This window comes from Malus domestica, chromosome 04 (genome assembly GCF_042453785.1).
Source record: "Malus domestica chromosome 04, GDT2T_hap1".
NCBI classification, from domain to species: Eukaryota; Viridiplantae; Streptophyta; class Magnoliopsida; order Rosales; family Rosaceae; genus Malus; species Malus domestica.
Genome location: NC_091664.1, coordinates 31,268,201 through 31,289,247, shown reverse-complemented (window position 1 = coordinate 31,289,247; position 21,047 = coordinate 31,268,201). Strand labels below are relative to the sequence as shown.

At 37.7% G+C, this 21,047-nt stretch overlaps 4 protein-coding genes across 9 annotated transcripts; 2 read left to right on the top strand and 2 right to left on the bottom strand.

Annotated features, from left to right (window-relative positions):
* Positions 1-2,471: 2,471 nt before the first annotated feature.
* LOC103419528 (GDT1-like protein 3) lies at positions 2,472-6,444 on the bottom strand. Of its 2 annotated transcripts, XM_008357628.4 has the most exons (9): positions 5,579-6,444; positions 5,412-5,477; positions 4,743-4,883; positions 4,372-4,470; positions 4,066-4,138; positions 3,823-3,911; positions 3,151-3,234; positions 2,908-2,967; positions 2,472-2,794 (listed from the first exon to the last, which is right to left on the bottom strand). In XM_008357628.4, exons 1-9 carry the CDS (start codon positions 5,657-5,659, stop codon positions 2,606-2,608), a joined length of 882 nt encoding a protein of 293 aa, XP_008355850.3. In that variant the 5' UTR covers positions 5,660-6,444; the 3' UTR covers positions 2,472-2,605. The 2 variants fall into 2 exon arrangements, with proteins under 2 accessions (XP_008355850.3, XP_070676196.1); XM_070820095.1 differs by lacking the exon at positions 5,412-5,477 and having other exon boundaries at positions 5,579-6,007.
* Positions 6,445-9,222: 2,778 nt separating this feature from the next.
* Positions 9,223-12,985, top strand: LOC103419527 (zinc finger CCCH domain-containing protein ZFN-like). The gene is made up of 7 exons (XM_008357627.4): positions 9,223-9,778; positions 10,394-10,551; positions 10,689-10,751; positions 10,827-10,946; positions 11,253-11,543; positions 11,886-12,215; positions 12,357-12,985. Exons 1-7 carry the CDS (start codon positions 9,694-9,696, stop codon positions 12,636-12,638), a joined length of 1,329 nt encoding a protein of 442 aa, XP_008355849.3. The 5' UTR covers positions 9,223-9,693; the 3' UTR covers positions 12,639-12,985.
* A 695-nt stretch (positions 12,986-13,680) lies between these two features.
* LOC103419526 (uncharacterized) lies at positions 13,681-14,804 on the top strand. The gene is made up of 2 exons (XM_008357626.4): positions 13,681-14,035; positions 14,175-14,804. The coding sequence occupies exons 1-2, from the start codon at positions 13,790-13,792 to the stop codon at positions 14,430-14,432; spliced, it is 504 nt and encodes a 167-aa protein (XP_008355848.1). The 5' UTR covers positions 13,681-13,789; the 3' UTR covers positions 14,433-14,804.
* Positions 14,805-15,953: 1,149 nt separating this feature from the next.
* On the bottom strand, positions 15,954-19,668 carry LOC103419525 (uncharacterized). Of its 5 annotated transcripts, none has more exons than XM_070820094.1 (13): positions 19,212-19,668; positions 18,598-18,723; positions 18,379-18,438; positions 18,191-18,286; positions 17,953-18,063; positions 17,719-17,837; positions 17,523-17,624; positions 17,278-17,394; positions 17,088-17,156; positions 16,916-16,982; positions 16,730-16,787; positions 16,430-16,599; positions 15,954-16,328 (listed from the first exon to the last, which is right to left on the bottom strand). In XM_070820094.1, exons 1-13 carry the CDS (start codon positions 19,224-19,226, stop codon positions 16,233-16,235), a joined length of 1,206 nt encoding a protein of 401 aa, XP_070676195.1. In that variant the 5' UTR covers positions 19,227-19,668; the 3' UTR covers positions 15,954-16,232. The 5 variants fall into 5 exon arrangements, with proteins under 5 accessions (XP_070676195.1, XP_008355846.1, XP_008355845.1 ...); XM_008357624.4 differs by having other exon boundaries at positions 16,430-16,603; positions 16,734-16,787; XM_008357623.4 differs by having other exon boundaries at positions 16,430-16,603; positions 16,734-16,787; positions 19,195-19,593.
* Between the last annotated feature and the right edge of the window lie 1,379 nt (positions 19,669-21,047).

The window sequence follows — 21,047 nt, the reverse complement described above, 5'->3', positions numbered from 1 at the left end:
ACGGTTTATTGAGTAATAAATGTATATTAGTATAATATTTAAGTCGAAAACTTTAAAAAAAAGTGAATATAGTAGTGAAGCCCAAAACAATGTCAAAATGAGGTTCCACCCTCAAGAATATCATCGGAAAGTCTTATACATTAGTTTTCAAAACTTCACAATGAGGCGAATGTGAAAATAATATATTGAATGATGATTTAAGTATGAATTTTTAAAACCGACTAAAATCGTGACACCCACACTTTTTGTGAAAAATGAAACTTTTTTATTTTAGTGAAATATTTTATATGTGCATTAAGGAAAACTTTATAAGGCATTTGGAAATGGTTTTACTATTTATTGAGCAACAAATGTATATTTAATACAATATTTAAGCCGAAACTAAAAAAGTAAGTGAAAAATATAGTGGTGAGGCCTAAAACATTGTCAAAAACAGGTTCCACCCTCAAGAATACCAACGGAAAGTCTTACATTAATTTTCAAAACTTCACGGTGAGACGAAAGTAAAAATAAATAGATTGAACGATGATTTAAGTACGACTGAGTGAGGATCGGTTGCGTGGTACCGATCTTTCCCTATTCCAATTTATTTACTTTATTTGAGTAACCACTATTAAATTCAATTATCTTTCAATTTAGGTTTTAAATCGTTGATTATAAGTGCTTAAATATGAATTATAATAGATTTTGCACGAAAAATTATTTTTGAAGAATATGAAGATGATGGTTTGTTGTTGTGATAAGAGAAATAAAAGAAAAATTAACAAAAGTAAACAGAAAAAACTTTGAAAAGTGGGAATCGGTAGGATGCTAGCGACTCGTAAGAAATTTAGTCACTATATTAATAGTGACTTATCTTCTTAATAATCGCTATATTTCTAGCGACTATTCTTTAGAAATTGGTCACAAAGTACAGATTGTTTCATTTTCTATTAATTTCTTTTTCCCTTTTTCCATTTAATTTTTTTTCTTCGTATCTTACTTTATTTATAATTCAAATATTTTAAGATTTATATTTATATCCTTGTTTTCAATTGTTTTGACATGGATTATAAGAAAATCTTCACCGAAAATACATTTTGTAGAGCATGGAGATTATAATTTGGTGTTACAGTAAGGGAAAAAAGAAAATTTTAACAAAAAGATAAAATAGCAGCTTATAAATGTCCCACCCACAACAACAATGTTTCGTCCGGCCAACTATAGTTGACCCCCAAGATTAAAACTAGACTCTACCCCTATTGATGGCGGCTTATAAATGTCCACCCCGGCACCAATGCTTCATGCAAGCAACAATCGTCCATCCATGAGATTAAAACTAAACCCTACCTCCTATAAATGTCTTACCCTCGGTACCAATGGTTTGTACGAGTAACAATGATTGACTAGTGCGATTAACACTAAACCCTAGCCCATATTGATTGTGGAATAAATAGTAGTGAGGCCCAAAATGTTGTTACATAGGGTTTCACACTCAAGAATATCAATAAAAAGTCTTACACGAGTTTTCGAAACCGCATGGTGAGGTGGAGGTGAAAGTGAATGGATTCCATAATGAACTTTGTACAAAATTACAAAACCGACTAATAATTAGTGGAATAAATAGTTGTGAGGCCCAAAATATTGCCAATATAGGGTTCCACTCTCAAGAATATCAACGGAAAGTTTTGCATAAGTTCTCAAATTCTACAGTGAGGCATAAGTGAAAGCAAATGGATTATATGATGAAGTTTGTACAAAATTGTAAAACTGACTAAATAGCGTTAGTGTTAGCACATGTTTTTTTTTCTTTCCAGAAAAAAAGTCTAAATTTTTTACTTGGACAAAATTTTTCTTATGCATTAAGGTAAACTTTATAAGCATTTAGAATTGGTTTTACCATTTATTGAGCTCAAATGTGTTTTTAATATAATATCCAAGAACTAAACAATGAAGTGAAATAAAGAATAGTGAGCTTCAAAATGTTGCCAAAAGAGGGTTTCTTCCTAAAAAAAAATCAACGAAAAGCCTCTTTTTTGGCTATTTGTAGGTGAGATTTTTAAATGTAATCGGAATACAAGATAGTACACTACGTGTTATTATACAAATAGTGAAACATATATGTTAAAAAGTTAATAACTAAAAAACATACAATTTGCCACCACTTATATAAAAACAAATGGTGTACCAGTATCCTGGTCACGATGAAAAATTTCTCTATTTGTAGGACACGAAGCAACCAATCATGAATAGAATGAAGTCTCTCTCTTTCGAACACGTTACTGATTTCATTTTTCGCTTACAGACATTGTCACGAGCAACTGGCCTATTCCACGTATGCGGTTTTTTCGGGTAAGAGCTTTCCACTTTGATTCATCTCACATGAGGATGAGAGTCATAAGACCATGTAATTGAAAACGTTTGTAAGAAAATGGGTGTACATTTTCTTTCGTGGTATGCATCATTAACAATGGGGCAATGCAACCGAGGAGGGACGCAACTAATATCACTGTATAGTATATGCTATCATTTTACAAACGAATCAGAATGATATAGAAAAACAAAATGCGTGGAGCATTCAAGGCTCTTAAAAGAATCTGGTTATCCTAGGGTTCACAGTTTGCACTTACAGAGGAGGATAAAAATAAGACGACACGGAGAAGCATAGGAAGAGCAAGCCTCCAACTGTAGCGACTGTCCGTTGGGAGATTTTGGATGCCAACATACTCCCTCCTACCACAGCCACAGACGTGCAGACTGTATGTCCTAGTGTTGCACCCACCGCAACTCCAATCGCATTTTTGTGGGTTGCCAGCTGCAGGGTTCAAAGATACTCATCTCAGTTCAAGAGGAAAAAGTATGGACTAAATATAACATTAACTATGAAGGGGGACTTATAATATATCAGTTCAAAGATATTCATCTTACAGCAATTGTCGCTATTTGGCTGCGATCTCCCCACTCTGCTAAAAATGTTAAAATGAAAGACTGCAAGAGCAAACAGAATTAAGTTAGTACTGAAGGTTATCATAAGACTTCAAACTAACAGCTCAAAAGGTCTAAGCTGTATGAGTTGATTCTCAACATCGCTAGCTATAGAATAAGATATGGATCATATTTGCTACAAGCATGCGCGACAAGTATAGTTAAAATAAACCAAATCAGTCATACCTCCAAGAAGATAGGTGTACAAAATCTGGAAAAGAAACGGCGGAAGGGTGTCTTTCCCTGTCCAGACTCAAGTTTCTCTTCAACCTGGATATATCGGATGCCAAGCAAATTTAGACAACAAATCGACTGAAAATAGACTAGTGGATGGACAAAATTCATGTTGTAAGTTCATAAATGTGATGAAATCAAGAGGATATAAAAAGTGATCAGACATCAGGAATAATGCAGGCAAACAATTTAAAACAAATATGAATTCTAATAGATTATTCCCAATTCTCCTAAATGCCTAGTCCTTCCATGGCTAACTCAAGGGAAACCAAAGACCCTAAAAAATTTTAAACATACGACACCAATTTACTCAATGTCATCAGCCTACTTATCAGTTGCACAATTGAGGTAAAGTTCTTTTGCAGTCTTTATCACTATACAGATGAGGTTTTTTTCCGGAGGTTTCTGAAGACCTCCCCCGTTCACATGTTCCTTCAAAAGCATCAAAGCAATTCTTGAAATAATTTAAATATTGCTTTATCCAATCTAAAGTTGAATATTATGATCCAAAACTGGGTAGTACAGGCACCAAGCATTTGCTACTTTACCATCCATCTATCTAGAGATCATAAATAAACACAAATCACTTAAAGGCTAAAAAGTGAAAACATTTGATAAACTTACTTCTTCAATTTCTTTCTTCTGGGAAGATTTAGAATCTGATGATCTCCAAGCAATGTAAAGTAACCTCAGTCCAAAAAATAAATATAGAACTGCAAAGAAAATAGAATTAGAAAACTCAATTTACTATCAAACATTGAAGCAAGAAAATGTGTCTATGATTCTATTGCCACAAAAAAATATGGAAAATCCAATTCTCATAAAATTTCTTAGTGGTCAAGTAACAAAAAGAATGGGTAGCTTTACCTGTAGCTGCACTATTTGTATGCTTCCTTGATATCAAGTTTGGCACAATCCTACCAAGTCCAGTAGAAAGTACCTAATTGACAAACAAAACAACTTAAATCTTGATCAGATCGATGGTAACAAATTGCACTTTTCAGTTTTTGAAACCATTTTGTCATGGAAACAAATTGCACTTTTCAGTTTTTGAAACCATTTTGTCATGGAAACAAATTGCACATTAGAACCACTAAAAGAGAGCAGAGATATGGAAGGGGAAACGTTATTATACTTATTTCCACAACAGAAATGAAAGATAAGATAACTTACCGTCATTATAAACAAGGCGGAAAGTGCACCAGATAGGACAATTGACCTGGGGTGACGCATTGCCATAAGAGCTGCTATTATAAATGTTTCATCTCCAATCTAGTAGCAGTTATCAATTAGGAAAAATATTAGTTTAATCACCATAGCTCTCCTAGTTATACAGATTCAAAAACATAAAATAAAAACAGCACCACCATGCAAGCTTGATCATTTGTTTATACACTTGACCTGGTTCTAAGCCATTGAATTTCATTCTATTATTATGGGATCACTGATTACTAACTGAACAAGGAGGTGAGAACCTCTCCTAAATTACCACAACTTTCAAAGTAAAATTGACCTAAACAAGATTGGAAAGTTTGTGCACAAACCTCACTAACTAAAATCATTGACAAACTTGCGATAAAGGCATCGAAAACTCCAAGCCCCGAGTCCACGTGGAGGCCGATAGCAACTGAGTCGCCCTCTGTCTTGACTCCAAGGGTATTAACTTCAAGAATACCCAATTTTATCTGCACAAACAAATTGACATAGTATTAACAATGGGATTCGAAAAACAAGATACAGAATCTTCCATTTAAAAAATACAATTGAGTGTTATGCATACAGGCCACAAAACTCCATCCAAATACCCCAACAAAAGCATGAAACTATAAACGAATCGAATACTAATTTTGCACAATAGAACTAAATCCAGTTTAGTTTCGTCCGAATTTCAGACCTACAAAGCCCCACTTCCAAATAACTGTATCCAAGCTTCTAAAGCATCAAACTACAAATCAAATCAAATCAACTAACAAACTTACTTTGCGCAACACTACCTAATTCGATGAACATACAATTGAATGTTATACAAGCTACCAACTCCCCCACTCTAAACAGTTCTTGCAGTATCACATTGTAACTTGCTTACAATCAGAGAAGAGAAACATGACCCAACAGATAAATAATGGTTAAGAATTGTTTAATGTCTTCGTTCCTCATCAATTTTCTCAGTAACCAAACAGATTGTAATGAGAAAGAGAGGGTGATTGTCAAACCTTACTACGACGGCCCAGATTTTTGGATCCCCTAGAGTCTCCCCTCTCAGCTTCAGCCCCAGACTCCTAATCACCCAACAAATCACCACAATTAGAATCATATATACCTATACGCATACACAGAGAGAGAGAGAGGGAGGGAGAGAGAGAGAGAGAGAGAGAGCTACCTGAGCAGAAACGGCGAGGAGGAAGAGCAAGAGGAGGGGGAGGGAGTACGCAATCGTTCTGGGAATCGAGCGAAACCCCATGACTGCAGAAATTGGAAGGTCTGAACTCTGAAGCTGCGATGGGTAGACGGTGGAATCAGAGGGGAAAACTTTAGCGGGGATTTTCTCAGGAAAATGGATCTAAATCCTTGCTTAGTGGTTTACTGAAATCCTATGTAAAGCCTGTAGAAATGGGAGAGATCCGACGAGAGACGGAGAGGGAGAGATCTTTGCTGAAAGCGAAGATCTCCACAAGTATGAAGGTTTCACATATTAAAAATTTAAAATAGTGGAAGGGACTCTTCTCAAACTCTCAGACAGAGAAAGATTTGACCCCAAAATAAAGTGAAAAAGGCACGACGTTAAACATATTGACTTACACATTATCAGAGTTTTGATACTTTGCAATATAATGCTAATCAATCGCACAATTTGATCTCACTAGTATTAATATGACTTATACATTATCTTAACGATAAATTTCATATCTACAACATCATCAATTTAACGATTGACTGTATGTTCAAACAAACTTAATGACATATTTCACATCTATATTGCTTGTCACACGGTTAAACATATTGAATGTATAAATTGATATGATTTCCAAAGTAAAACTACATGACCAAATTGAGAAAATTACCTCAAACTGCTGTATATAATGGAGTTAGCCTGCACTAACTTGTATACAAAATTTCGAATGAATAATTCTCGATGTCACGTACTATAGTAAAGTCCATATAATTACAGAATGTTTCAACAATATAGATGATTTTGTGTGCTCAACTACATTATTGATTTTGTAAAGATATTTACAAACTCACGATAATTAGGTCTCTTTCAAGAGTCCAATTTCTAGTCAGAAGTTGAATTCGTGATATGGTGTGGGACTCCCTTGTGTTGTCATCTTCACATAAGCAATCAATGCACAAGTAATCCACAGTCGGAATTCACATGTCATTAGGTAAAATGGTTTTATTAAAGTTGCGCGTAAGGTACGTACTTGTTCACATTTATTGTATGTTCAGTTTAAATAGTCCAATACAACTTTGAAAAGAACGCTTATGAACCACGCTTATTGTGCTTTTATACACACAAATCAACTTTATACGTTACCAAGGGCCGAGTCTTTCAAATAGTAATAATAAAATAACATAATTGTACTTTTGAGTCGTTTAAAAGATATTCGAATTCAAATGCACATCACATATAAAAGATGTAAGGCACCATATGAAGATCTTATTATGGTGAAGTATAGTGATCAATGCATACACAAACACATGAGTCAATCGCTCTTCAATTGGAAGTGGAAATAATGGATCAATTGGGAGGGCCACTTGGTAATTCCACCAAGCATCTACAACCAACCAAATTGGTGTGAGAGGGTAGAAGAAAGCTCACTGCATAAATCCGAAGGCCGGAGGACAAATAGAAATCGTCCACGCGTACACTTCTAATCGTCTTCCTTTTTTTGTCCCTCTTCAAAAAAAAAGATGCGATTGCAAAAACAAAAAAGGAAAGGCCAGTGAGGGCCCAAAACTGGGCCTAACCCAACCCAGCTGAGCCGCTCGACCAATCAGGTTTGAGGGGAATGCGTTCGAGCTGCCGCCACTTTTGAATGGTGACAGCGAGAAGTGAATCTCCGCCGGTTAAGACTTGAAACGGCCCCGCCTCTTCTCTCCTCTTACGCCCCGGCGGATTCCTCGTGTTGCCACCAAATTCCACCTTGTTTTCCCTCCAACTTTCACTACTCCCCACCCTACTCATTTCATTTACGTATGGATTTTGTTTGTTTTTGGTGTACTAATATCTAGTTATTCTATTTTTAATTTAATTTAACAAAAAATATAAACGAGTAATGAATGACTCCATATAAAGTGTCTGAAACAATTTTTTTTTCTTTCTTATTGGGTTACAAAAGAGGACAAATTAGAAGATATCGATTAAACAAATAACTCATTACGCTATATGTCATCGTTAAACCTACCAAAAAAGATAATCTACTCGCTCAACAGAACAATAACCGCTCCAAATAATTGTGCAAACGGTGCATAGGTAATAGATTTAGCTAGAAAAATATATGGATGTCTTGACAACGTCATTCGTCAAGCAACTATCATAAAAGTAAAAGCATGAGAGCTTTACTAATTAAATAAGCAGCAGCCTACAACAAATCTTGTCATGTTTAGCACCACCGAACGTTGGTGGCAAGTCGAACTCATACGTTGAGCAAGGAGAGCGACCACCTTGTCTAAAGCCAATAATGCAAAGAAGGGATGTAAAGGTGCAAAATCTCAGTACCAAAATTAGGGCAGAAACAAATTAGAAGAGCTTCCGAAAAGTAATTAAATCCATTGCATAACATAAAGTGGGAGAAATTGACATATTGCTTTTTACAGGATTGGCAGGGAGTAGCTAGATATGATCTTGATGGTTAAATAACTAAAACAAATATGCATGGTTACCCTTCATAGAGGGCACAAAAACCATATTTATAGTACATTTACATAACCCTTTTTACAAGCTTGATTATCTCACCTTAATTATTGTGATTCTTCCCCCTTTTAATGCTCACTCCTTTCGTTTTCGTCTTAAAGTTTTCGTTATTCTTTGTAGTGGATGAAATTTAATGTTGACAGAGTTTTTTTGTGCTGTTATTAAAATTGTCATGTCGGTGTGACATTCCGTTACGAAGTTGTTTTTGTTTAAAAAATATCCCACGTGACAAGCCTTGACGTGGTGGAGTTTCAAGTTGCCAGGAGGATGGCCAGCTGGCTTTCGAGTGATAGATTGAGCTTGCGAGTGACGCCCGCTAAGTTGTCCAGGCCATCGGATTCCTGCATGGTGACTCTTCCTCGTTGGATTTAGTTGCTGAAGACATCAAAACGAGGCTCTAAGACTTTGTTGCATTTTAAGTATGTTATGTCCGCGAACTAACAATAATACGGTTTAAATTTTGTTTTTTTGATTGGCATATAGAAACATAACGAGGATGGACCCTGGACCCATCGTTTCGTAATTGTATATTCTGCCGATGGGAAAACTCATTCGTCAACCATGCATGCATTTGACTATTTTTGGTCTTGAAACCTTTTTAATATCTCAACTACTTTCCTTCATATTAATAAAAGAAAACATGTATAACTATTTTCTAATTAATATATCTCTTAAATATCTTTGTGAGTTTTTCAAGTTCTCGAATAAAGCAGGTTGTCATGACGAAATCACGTCACTTTTAATTTTAAAAAAACGTAATTAGTAAGATTTCGATTATTATTAAAAAAAATTGAAAATCAAAATAAAAAAAATTGGGAGGGAGAGCAGGCAGTGGAAAATATAAAGAAATAAGCTGGAAATAGTAAAAGCGGTTACAGGAAGCGGTCCGAGTTTCTGGTATCCGGTTTGGGGGAAGCGCATATTCGCAGCTCAGAGAGTGGAACCTACTCGCTGCGGAAGCCGACAACGTGTCGAATGAAAATTGGATGAGGGCATTGACGTCGAGCAAAAACGCAAAAGCAAATGGGAATGGTGAGGGAGGAGGGGCACGCGTGGAGCGGGGTGAGCGAGTATAGGAGCTGAGGCAGTCGCGGGGGAGGGAAATAATGTGGGGTTTGGTCCGTTTATTGCCAAAACGCGGGTGAAAAAGCTTGTCTGGTTGAGAGATGGTTGGTTTTTATTCCTCTTCTCGTTTGTGGAGAGGAGAACACACCGCTCTCTCTCTCTCTGTCCCTCTCATCATCTCTCTCTTAAAACTGCTTTCTCTCTCTCCATGTAAAAGTTTCTCTCTCTAGAAAGCTGTTATTCTTGTTAATTTGGCTCTCTGTTTTCTTTGTTTGGTCTGGGTTTGGTCTGGTTTAGATAGAGAGAGAGAGAGAGGAGAGAGAGGAGAGATATAGTGTGTGTGTGTCTGATCGTTGAGAGGGGGATTTGGGTAGAGTGCCGGGTGGTTGAGGGGGAGGGGGTGAGTGAATGAATGGGAATTCCGGTGGGGTTTGCTAGAGTGACGGCCAGGTGGTGGTGGTGGTGCTGCTGACGACGACTTAACTTACTGTCTCTCTCTCACCGGCGACGGAGCCATGGACTTCGATGCCGGAATACCCATGTCTCGTGCTGCCGCGCCCGTCACCGACGCTCGCTCACTGTCAGCCTCCTTGACCCAAGGTCATCTTTCTCTCTCTCTTACATAACGCAACGCACATACATTTGTCTTTGTTTGTCAATAATTGTCGTTGTTTTCTCTGTTTCTGCTTCTCTTTTGCTTCGCCATTGTTTCCTTGTTTCCCCAATCACGTTCGCTGCGTCCGCCGATGCAAATTGTCCCCTTTGACCTCTCAATAGCTCAATTCAGATGTGATCAATGCTTCAAATCTTCTTCAGCTTCGTCAATTTCGATTCCCAGGACTTGAATTCGCATGTTTTTCTGTTTTTTAATTTGATTTTTTTTCCGGTTCTCGAATGATTACAGAATGTTGCCTCTTGTTTTGTTTTGTTTTAGCCATTCCATGACGATTTAAATACGGTAATTGTTATATTCAGAACCAATTTAAACAGAAAATGCAATGTCAATGTTGTGTGATCGGCTTCTAAGAACAACAAGACGAATAATTGAATTTAATTACCAGTTTAAGGCACAATTTATTTGCTTGACTTCTTAAGGTATACAAGTGGTAACAGAATGCAGACGAAATGGACTCGTCGAAAATATGCCTTTCAATTGAATTTTGATAAGTTTGCATGATACAATGTAACGAACATAGTTATGAAATGTTATTTCAGATGCAATGTGGCAAATGAATATGAGATCAAGTGAAACAATGGAAGCCGGGCCCTATCCCGAGCGTGCTGGAGAGCCAGATTGTTCTTATTACATCAGAACAGGACTTTGTAGATTTGGGGCGACATGTCGCTTTAATCATCCACCTAACCGGAAGCTGGTATAGTTTCACCATGTTTACGCGATTTTTTATGAGTTTAGTACAAGGGTAGTACGCTTCGTGTCTGATGTTTAATAATTTCATTCAATTTTGATTGAAATTATATGTCTGTATAATAAGATTGTGTTTATTTCCAGGCTATTGCCGCTGCAAGGATGAAGGGAGAGTTCCCCGAAAGAATTGGACAACCAGAGTGTCAGGCATGTATTTCTGTGGAAGGTCGGTCGTGTAAATTTTGGTCTGACTTCAATAATATTTGTTAAACTTCCCTGCAGTACTACCTGAAGACAGGAACCTGCAAGTTTGGAGCAACATGCAAGTTTCATCATCCTAGAGACAAGGCGGGAATTGCTGGAAGAGTTGCCTTAAATATCTTAGGCTATCCACTTCGACCGGTTCGATTTTCTGTTTTTATCTCATTATTGTGCCATTTTCACCTCATTTGTACATTTCCGTTCTCTTTGCTTTACTTGAATGTCTACTTCGTAGTTTATTTTTGTGGCATACGGACAGACAGGGGACTCGCCAATTGGGTTGGCGTGGTGAATTTTAGAAGTAGTGTGACACAAAATAATGATTTAAGAATCACACATATATGCTAGAGGAGAAACCATATCTGCTTTAGAGATTGTTTGTAGATCTGTGTGTGCATCTTAGTTGGTACGATACATTCCTTACTTTTTATTCTTTGTTTTTAGCAGAATGAGGTCGAATGTGCTTATTATTTACGAACTGGACAATGCAAGTTTGGAAGCACTTGTAAATTCCACCATCCCCAACCTACTAATATGATGGTTTCAGTGGGCGGCTCTACTGTATATCCTACTGTCCAATCTCCAACTACTCCTGGCCAGCAATCGTATGCAGGAGGAATTACAAATTGGTCAAGAGCATCTTTTATTCCCAGTCCACGCTGGCAAGCTCAATCAAGTTACACTCCTCTCATTGTTCCTCAAGGAGTGGTATCAGTCCCAGGATGGAACGCATACAGTGTAAGTTTTTTGTACCTCTCTGTGCAAAATGCTGTGATGCTCTTGTTTTACCTTATGATAGCAGGTTAGGGTGCAACTAGTTATTGTTTGTCTCGGAATCAATCTAATCGGAGTTATATGCATGTGTGTTTAAAATTGTTGATCTTACTGCACAAATCATAGTTTGAAAATTTATTTCATGAGAAGAAAACAAGATGAAAATTGAATGGTTTGCAATTTCTTTTACTGCACTCCATCAGAAAAGCTCTAATACAGCAGCTTTTGAGTTTGAGTTCAATAGTATAATTGCGCTATGGTCCCCTGAGCAGAATCAACACGCTTATTTGTTGGTAATTTTTGCAGGGCCAACTTGGCTCCGTTTCATCTCCAGAGGGTCAGCAACAAACAGCGGGAAACAGTCAGATGTATGGAACTTCACAACAAGGTGAACCGGAAAATTCAGGATCTCAAGGGGGCTTTTCTCCTTACGGTTCCGGTTCCATCCCTGTAGGGTTCTATGCATTGCAAAGGGAAAATGTATTTCCTGAGAGACCTGGCCAGCCTGAGTGCCAGTTTTATATGAAGACCGGGGATTGTAAGTTTGGTGGAGTCTGTAGATTCCATCATCCTAGGGAGAGGTTAATTCCTGCTCCAGACTGTGTTTTGAGTCCAATGGGCCTTCCTTTACGACCGGTGAGTTACTTTTACTGTTGGAGTTTGTTTATAAACTTGAGCTATGGTTTCGAAACTAGTTGTGTGCTCTTACTACATGTTTCATTAAGTAGTCTAACTTGGTGGTATTTTACACGATGAATCTGGTACACTTTTTAACAGGGAGAACCGTTGTGCATCTTCTATTCTCGTTATGGTATCTGTAAGTTTGGACCAAGTTGCAAGTTCAACCACCCTATGGGTATCTTCACTTATAATCTCTCTGCATCATCTTCGGCTGATGCCCCAGCCCGGCGTTTGATGGGTTCAACGTCGGGGGCCGCTTCATTAAATTTATCTTCAGAAGGGCTAGTCGAAGCAGGATCAGCAAAGCCCAGGAGACTTTCATTGTCAGAGCCTAGGCAGATGCCTAGTGCAGAGGATAACATTGACACAGAGGAGTGAAAGGCGGCTCGAAAGCGAGCCATTTACATTAACAATCTTTTGAGGGATGAACAAGAGTCTGGTATGATATCTGTAAATTGAAGTTGATTGTGTCCTGAAAATGCATTCAGCTGACAGATTCAACTTTCTGAATTTCACATTGCTGCACTGTATAAAACATCTCCAAATATTGTCACTTGGAAAACCCAATGTGAACATTCTGTCTATCCCAAACCCCAAATTTTCTCATGTTATCATTTATCTTTCGCGGGTATTACATCAAGCCTTGTAAGTTGTAATGAAAAGTTTGATAAAAATAGAAAATTGTAGGGAAGGAGGAGTCGTCAGATAAAAAAGAGTTCAAAATATATTGTATGCATCTTGTAATTTGTTTTATATTTTTTTTATCAGGTTTATTGTTGACATCATTTGCCCCTTTCCACCAAATACACCTAGTTCGGGATCCAGACCGTTGGATTTTGATCCAACGGCTACAATTATTATAACTTTTAAAGGGCCCTCCTATTTGTAGCCCATTCTGTTTGTAGCCGTTGGATCAAAATCCAACGGCCCGGATCCCAGATTCCTTTCCCTGATCCGCTGCCAGCTCCCTTCCTCATGCTTTCCCAAATTTTTTTCCAAGTTTTATTTGTGAATTATACGAGTTTTTAAGTCTGGAAAAGGGGGGAAAGCTCTCCGTTCCTAGTTCTCATGTAGCTAGATCCTACGGTACCACAATAATCCTTAGTTAGAATGAGATTCCAACTCAACACCTTTCCTTTTGAGATTTTGAGAAGAGTTGCTCTTTGGAGAGAAGAGTTGCTCTTTGGAGAGCATAGTATGATGAAAGTTGTAAGCTATGTTTGCGCCGAATGGGAGAGTTATTGTCTATCGTTGATAGAATCAGTCAGGGCCGTTATACCGATACACTAGACTCGTCACAGTTGTTAGATATTGGTCTGCATGGATCGTCCGCACCTTTGGTCCGACAAGAGAAACCCTCGTACTTGTACTGCACATAATCAATCCTCCCTTATTCCTAATTTTTCCCAAACCCTTTCTAGGCATTTTCTTTACATTTGATTTTCCAATTCCTCAAACCCAAACCCAAACTTCCTAATCAAGCAGCTCAAAGCAAATACCCATTACGGACCCTTGTTACCATAACATTTATGATCCACCAAATCGAAATCAAAGGCCGCTCAAGAAAAAAGATCAAGGACCCACTTCCCAGCTCACACTCTTTTACCAAATTACCATCACCTTTTGCCACTCAAAGCTCACACCAAAGTAGCACCCATCTCAAGAAGCAATTCATGATGCCTGCTCGTGCTCATGGGGTCACCTTCTCTCTCCTCCTACTGCTGTCCTTTTTGGCTACTGCTATCTCCACCACTGAATCAGCAAGCTTAGACCTTGTGAGTGTTTTGCTTCAAAGACCCCAACTTTCCTTTCAATTTCATAGATCCCTGTACTTTTTTTGTCAAACGGGTCATGATTTTTTTTTCTGGGTTTTCTGTGATTTGAAGTGCTTGTTTGTTGTTTTGAACTTTTAAGGCCAATGGGTCTGCAGCTGTGGGGCCACTGGTGCCACTGATCGGAGCTGAAAAGATGAAGACTTTGGTGATGAATGAAACCAGGAGGAAGTTGGGGAGCTTTCAGATTTGTGCATTGTGTACTTGTTGTGGAGGTGCCAAAGGTCTTTGCTTGCCTTCTCCTTGTTGCTATGCCATCAATTGCAACATTCCAAACAGGCCTTTCGGTTTCTGTTCTTTCACACCCAAGACCTGTAATTGCTTTGGATGCCATATCTAACTCTTCCTCTCTATATTTTATAATTTTATAATTAAAAATTGTTTAATTAGGGGTAATGCTTGATTTTGTTGGGAGTCTGGATGGGAAAAAGAATATCTGTTCTTGATTTGTTTGCTTAGAAGTTATGAAATTTATTTATATTTCCAGGTTAGCTTATTTCTATATCTAGTGGGATAATTTTCCATTTTTTGGTGGAATTGGCATAGTTGTGAGGCATTTTAGGGAACATTGTCCTTGTTAATGGAGCTATTTGGGGTTCTTAATGATATTTTATTGACTTTCCAAAACAATATATTAATGTAAGTGCTCAGTAGAGCTGCTGTGAGTGACACTCTATGACAAGGATTAAGATTCAACTCCCATGTTCTATTATTTTAGTCTTGTGCTGATATTTTATTAATTTGTGATGAGTTTTTAGTTCATGTTTTTAAATGAAAGTGGATGCTACTAATGTTTTCTTTTGCTGCTTCCTTTACTAGTTTTCCACTTGATGTTTACAGAATGTGAAGGTTTCATTTCATCTGCTATAAATTGCTGCCTTCTGTCTGTAATTTCAAGCATTTCATTGGGTATATAGATACTTTAGAGAGAGAGAGAGAGAGAGAGAGAGAGAGAGTTCTCCTAGCTTAACTATGGCTTCTGAGTTACCTGAAACAGATGGGAGATTGGATATTGTTGGTGGTGGAGATTGGAGAATTAAGTAGATTAGATTTTAGTCGAACAGTAGGTGGGATGAGTTTGTGTGATGAATATAAATGCATGTAGCTGGAAGTTGGGTTGGCTGGGGGTGTGGAGGGCAATTAAGCCATAGCCACTAAGTTTTGCTTCCATGATGGTGATATGGTGTAGTCATACAATTCTTGGATGGATATTAATTGCATAACTTTTATTGGTTGGAATTTTCTGGTTTTTTCTATATCCTCGTGTAGATTGTTGCGTGAAATGCAAGTCTCAATGCACCAAAAGTTTGTGTTTAGGGTTTTTACCTTACATCTAACGGGGATGCTATTGTAATGGTATTTTAAGTTGAACACGCACTGTCATGCGAGAATGTTAAAACGTATGACAGTACGTAATTGGCTTGTGGAATCAAAGAGTCCTTTGAGGCATGGGCAGTGAGCCACATGATCTGATTTTGGTGTCTTGATGAGAGTGTTTTGGGGGAATAAAGGGAATCTCATTGACTTTGTGAATATTGTGATGACTTGGTTATATGGGGCGACATGCCAACAACCCATGGACTGCTCAAAGTGCTTGCCCTTGTTTTCCTCTCAACTTCCCTCCCTTGCTGGTCACTGGTCTAACTGAGGTCATGTTTCATTTATTCGTTTGACGAGTGAACTAAACAAGCGTTAGTCTAGTTGGTTAGGGCAGTATGACAAGTTGATCGAGTAGACTCAAAACTAGCTAGTGGTACTAGTAGTAGTGTAACTCGTGACAGAAGGAACCTTCAATTAAACCACAAGCCATCTATAGGCAACGTTGTAAGCTCAATCGGACGGCGCTAGTACGACAAGATCATCAGCATCAAGAGAAGGAGTTGTCATCAATATACAGGAGGCCGGCCGGCCAAGCCTCTCTCGAGTATAAAGTGGAGTTGATTTCTACATTCACATTTACATTTCAACTGTGTAAAAAAAAAAAAGAGGCAAAATTCAGGGGACTTAAAACCTTGCTTTGGATAATGATCCTCCAAATTTTACACCAACTTCTGAGCTCTGAGCCTCCTCCAAATAAAGGACGATGGACGACGATATTCATATACAGGATAGGAGCGCTCAAGCACTAACCAATTACTGGCTACCCGTAGGGATCGATCCAACATTTATCATTCTTGATGGCTCGTTCCCATTTCCTTCTGAACACTTTCATTTCGTTGTACGATTCCCGCCTCACCTGCAACATTAACAACATGAAGAAACGAAAACTGATTAATCAATCCAATGAAGACTATATGTTGAATACAATATTATCGCGTCAACCGTCAAGAGACTTGCATCAACTCTGTGGCCCTTTCTTGTAGATTTTGATGATGGTGACGATTCCTGCCAACGAATTTTATCTTTCGTCACGTGATCACTTTGATCATCTGAAGGTCCTCCCAGTGTAGGGCGGCCGTAATGGATTATGTACTCGGCATCCACAACCCCAACTTTTTTAGTTCGATCTCCCTATTACAACATGACATATACATTCAAAATCAAACACAGAAAGAATGCAGGTCTGTTTGTTCCTCAAACAGCAGAAGATCGAGGCAAAGGAAATCGTTTCCTTGCTAGAAAGGGAAGTATAAGAACTTGCCTGTGCACAATAGCCAATCTGTGTATCTAGTCCCCAAGCATGAATCAAGTCATTCTGCAATTAACATAATCAAACCGGTGCAATTTAAGCCGCCATTGTCTCTACTCTCACGCGAAGAGAAAAACAGCTATTTGAGTTGAGTTCCGGGAGGCAGGACAATAGAAATAAGTTAACACACGTACCTGGATCATATACCATACGCAGCGCCAGGCAGCCCGAGAGAAAACAGGAGCCATCACTTCTATCCACCTGCAGAAAATGCATTGCATTGTTTTAGTGGGTGACTTCTACAACTACAATACTAAATTACTAATGGAATTGTCTTGAGCAATCAAATGGAAACACAGTTTTTACCCGGTGCAAGGAGGAGCTGTACTGCTTTCATCACAACCTTTCCCATTGTTGCTTGACTTGTAAGTCCTTCTGCAGATACAACATGAACTATATCAAGTTGTTTGAAATTAAGGGTTCTTGAAATTAACTCATATGTTACCATTCTACAATATGTCCCAAGGGAGTTCATCATTTAGCAGTTATAAGTGACCTGTGTGCTACCGATCCTCTCATACGCACAGTAATTTGATGATGCACCTCTGATTTGGAATAATCCAGTGCAGGTTGTGATATCTCAAGCCCTTCCTTTTGAACAATGGATACGTACCTAACAGTAGTGTTAAATAACAAGTTGACAAAATGGGATTAGGAACCAGTAAGCAGCTTCCAAGTTTTAATGTCGGTATAATGTACAAGGTTGAGAAAAGAGATGCAGCCGGCCAACAATGTATATACCGTTGGGGGTGGAAATTGTCAACTCCGAGGTCCTCATCCCAGAGGAAAATGTAACTATATTCGGCAACTATGTCAGGATGCAAGAAGCGCTTCGCAAACCACCTAGGCATCAACCCGAAAATCACATTTCAATACTGCAGCTTTGACTTAACTGGTTTCAGGCATTCAAAGATAAAGAGTAAGACCAATTAGTTACCATTTAGTTTGATTGACTGCAGATACATGAATGACTTGGTCACTCCATTGAAATTCCTTCCACTGATCGACAATGCCATCATAATGGAAGAGCATCACAACGAAACCACTTGACAGAAACTGAAACACGGTGAGCGAAAAGCAATTACTTGTAAAGAGCTATGAACAATGAAAAAGAAATATCAGCAGCACTTAATTTGGACTACCTTTGTCAGCATTGTTTTATAGGACATACCTTTTTGACCATTTTACAAACAAGATCTTTTTGCTTTATCCCAACGGCCATGGCAAACAAACTAGATGAAGAATTTGCATCTTTCTTCTCCAACAATTTAAACGAAGGTTTCTGGGAAAACAGTATAACAAAAAAAAATATAGATAAGCCTGCAACACTGTCAATTGGAGCAGCAGGATGCAAAGTTACACAATCATCAGGTGAATGATTCAGGAGCTTCCGTTTCCAAAAACCTTACCTTTTTAGCATGCCACAACGGCTGCATTTCCAGATTAGAAGTATTGGCAACAATACCTCGAGGAAGTGGCTCACTTCCGTAAGGCCTATTTTGATTCTAAAACAGATACAAGAAATTATAAGTAATAAATCACAACAGCTCCTTTGATAGGAAAGATGAATGGTATGGAACCTGACTGATAAACAAACCTTGCATTTGTATTTTAGAGTTTGCAAATTGTTTGTGACTTTCCAAAATGACGATGAATCCTGTGCAGTAGGACGTGAAATAGTAGCGATTATGTCAACACCAACTCAACTTTCACTTCCAATGTTCAGGCCAGTAAAACTGATAATTTATAAGCTTAGACATAATACAGATTGGATTCGGGACTAAAAGTTGGTATGCATATACGCATACATACATACCTCTTTGTAATCTGATGATGATATGTATACACTCACTATGAGAAATAATATACACAGCAGACAAGCTGCCGGGATAATACTACAAAAACATGATTTTCCGCTTCTCGAATCTGCACGAAAAGTAACCTGACAAGAGAAGGCAATGAAAAAGTGGAGAAAACATGTCAAAACAATTTAGATGGCTGGAAAAAGAGGTAAAAATTACAATTTGTAACCAAGTTATCTGCAAAGAAATTAGAACAAATGTCCTAATTACCTAATTATTGCTACTTTCTGACCGCTAATCATAAATTAAACTACTAATTACAAAATCCATTGAAGAAACAGAAGTGATGATCAATTATGTACAAGAAAGCATGCATCCTCATCATATTTCTTAACCAACCGCTATTCAATTATGCTCAGTAGCTCCAAATCCAATGGCCAGGAAAATATGTGCAGAGGAATTCGAACAAGGAACGATGAATTCGATATATCTAACAGCCCGAAAAATCCCAATACAAACAAGAAAAACATACAAGTATCTGTCTTTATAATCAATATGTTCATTACCAATTACAAATTACAATATCGGTATTAAGGGAGTGAAAGACGAACAGGTGATCCGTGCTTACAGAGGAGGACTTCATCTTCCATGCAACAACCTGATTTCTGTTCTTTCTTTTCGTCCTGGGGCTCTTGTTTTCGATGAAGAATTATGAATGCCCAGCTCCGTTTTCTGGGTTTTCTGTTCTTTCTCGTTTGTAGTTTTTACAGGGGACGGAAAATGTGTTGCAGAAAGCAGGATGATGGAGGAAGGAGTGATTGATCACAGGAACCCAGAAGAAACAAGAAGCAGAAGCATCAGCTTTCGGATTCGGATTCGGGTTCGGATTGGGATTGGGTGATCACCATTCACCAATCATCACAACGTAGATTCGTCAAACAAGGCACGATGAAAAGGAAGAGCCTTGACTCTCTAGACACAGAGAGAGCGACAGAAGGAGGATGTTCGTTAACGGGCACCCGAATAACACGCGCAATATTATTTAAACAAAATTAAATAAATAATAGTGGGGAAGCTCTACTCTCACGATCTTTGCTCGTCTCTTGGTGCAAACTACAACCAGAATTATTTATAGACCTATATGGGAGGAGTAACGGTAGAGAGATTAAATTTGCAAATAAAATGATATGTCATCAATAGGAATAAGCACGTTTATCAACGTCGAAATAATAAACCAATCATTAACTTCCATGCCCTTTAATTTTCAAAATTTTGTTTTCAAATTTAGTTTTACTCATTTGGAAATGTGAAATTTTTTTGACAAATAAAAAGCTTTTTTGATTACGCAATCATAAATAAAAAAATAACAATAATTAAGAGTAATAAGACACTAACTTGATAATAAGATTACCGAAGACTTTTAAATTTGGCATTTTGCTTCTAGCATGATGTGATGTCACGTTCATGGGTTTTGTTTATTTTCTTTAAAACTATAATTGCATATATAGTAGGTAGGTGCCTTTTTGGGTTGTAAAATTTTTTGGTACTATTCACTTTAACGAAAAAATTATATTTTACACTAAAAGTCAATTATGGTACTATTCAATTTATCCTTTTATTTTATCCTTATTGTTAAAACTCAAAGTTTTCAAACTTTTTTCATTAGTTTTCCTTTGTATTTTATGTTGTATAACTAGTAAATTAATTATATTTATTTTTCTGTTGTATCATGATATATAGAATTAGTTATGAATTGCAAGCTTACCGAAAAAACATTTAGTGCACACCAAACTTTTGATACCGATTGACATCATTCTATTATAATATGGAAAAATGAGTAAAGGGTAACTATAAGCTCAAATAGCTTGTTTTCGGTTGTGGAATAACAAATAGTTTATAAAGAAGCGACTTATTTATTTCTGATTGTTTGATTGAATAGACTCGTTGTTCTAAAAAAAATCACTTAATACCATTTAGGCGTTAGGTGACTAGTTACCGTTCAGATTAAAATTTGGATGAACACTTAATTTCACAGCCCGTCCCGAAATTTCATTTATTGTGGATGTGAAATGACAGAATTGTCCTTAACAGTTGCTAAGGTACGTGTAACATGTTATTTGAATATTGCATACTCTCCTGAATTCTTGGAAAATTTTAAGTGGATTAAAATTGTATGCAATTGTGTGGCTAGGGACTTAGGAGGACACACACACACACACAGCAAACCTCACACTCTCTCTCCTATTATGTATCTCTCTCTTCCCTCTCAGTTTCTCTCTCTCTCTCCCTTCGAATTGTACGGACACACTCACCTGCAAATATCCAGGCATGGATCGAAGGTTTCGAGGGCATCATTGTGTTCGTGAGGACCCTACAAACACATCCATACCTATTTCAGGTAAGAAACCTTTCGATTTCACGTTGAAAACTCGAGGTCCGAATTGAGCACTGTTCACGAACTTTG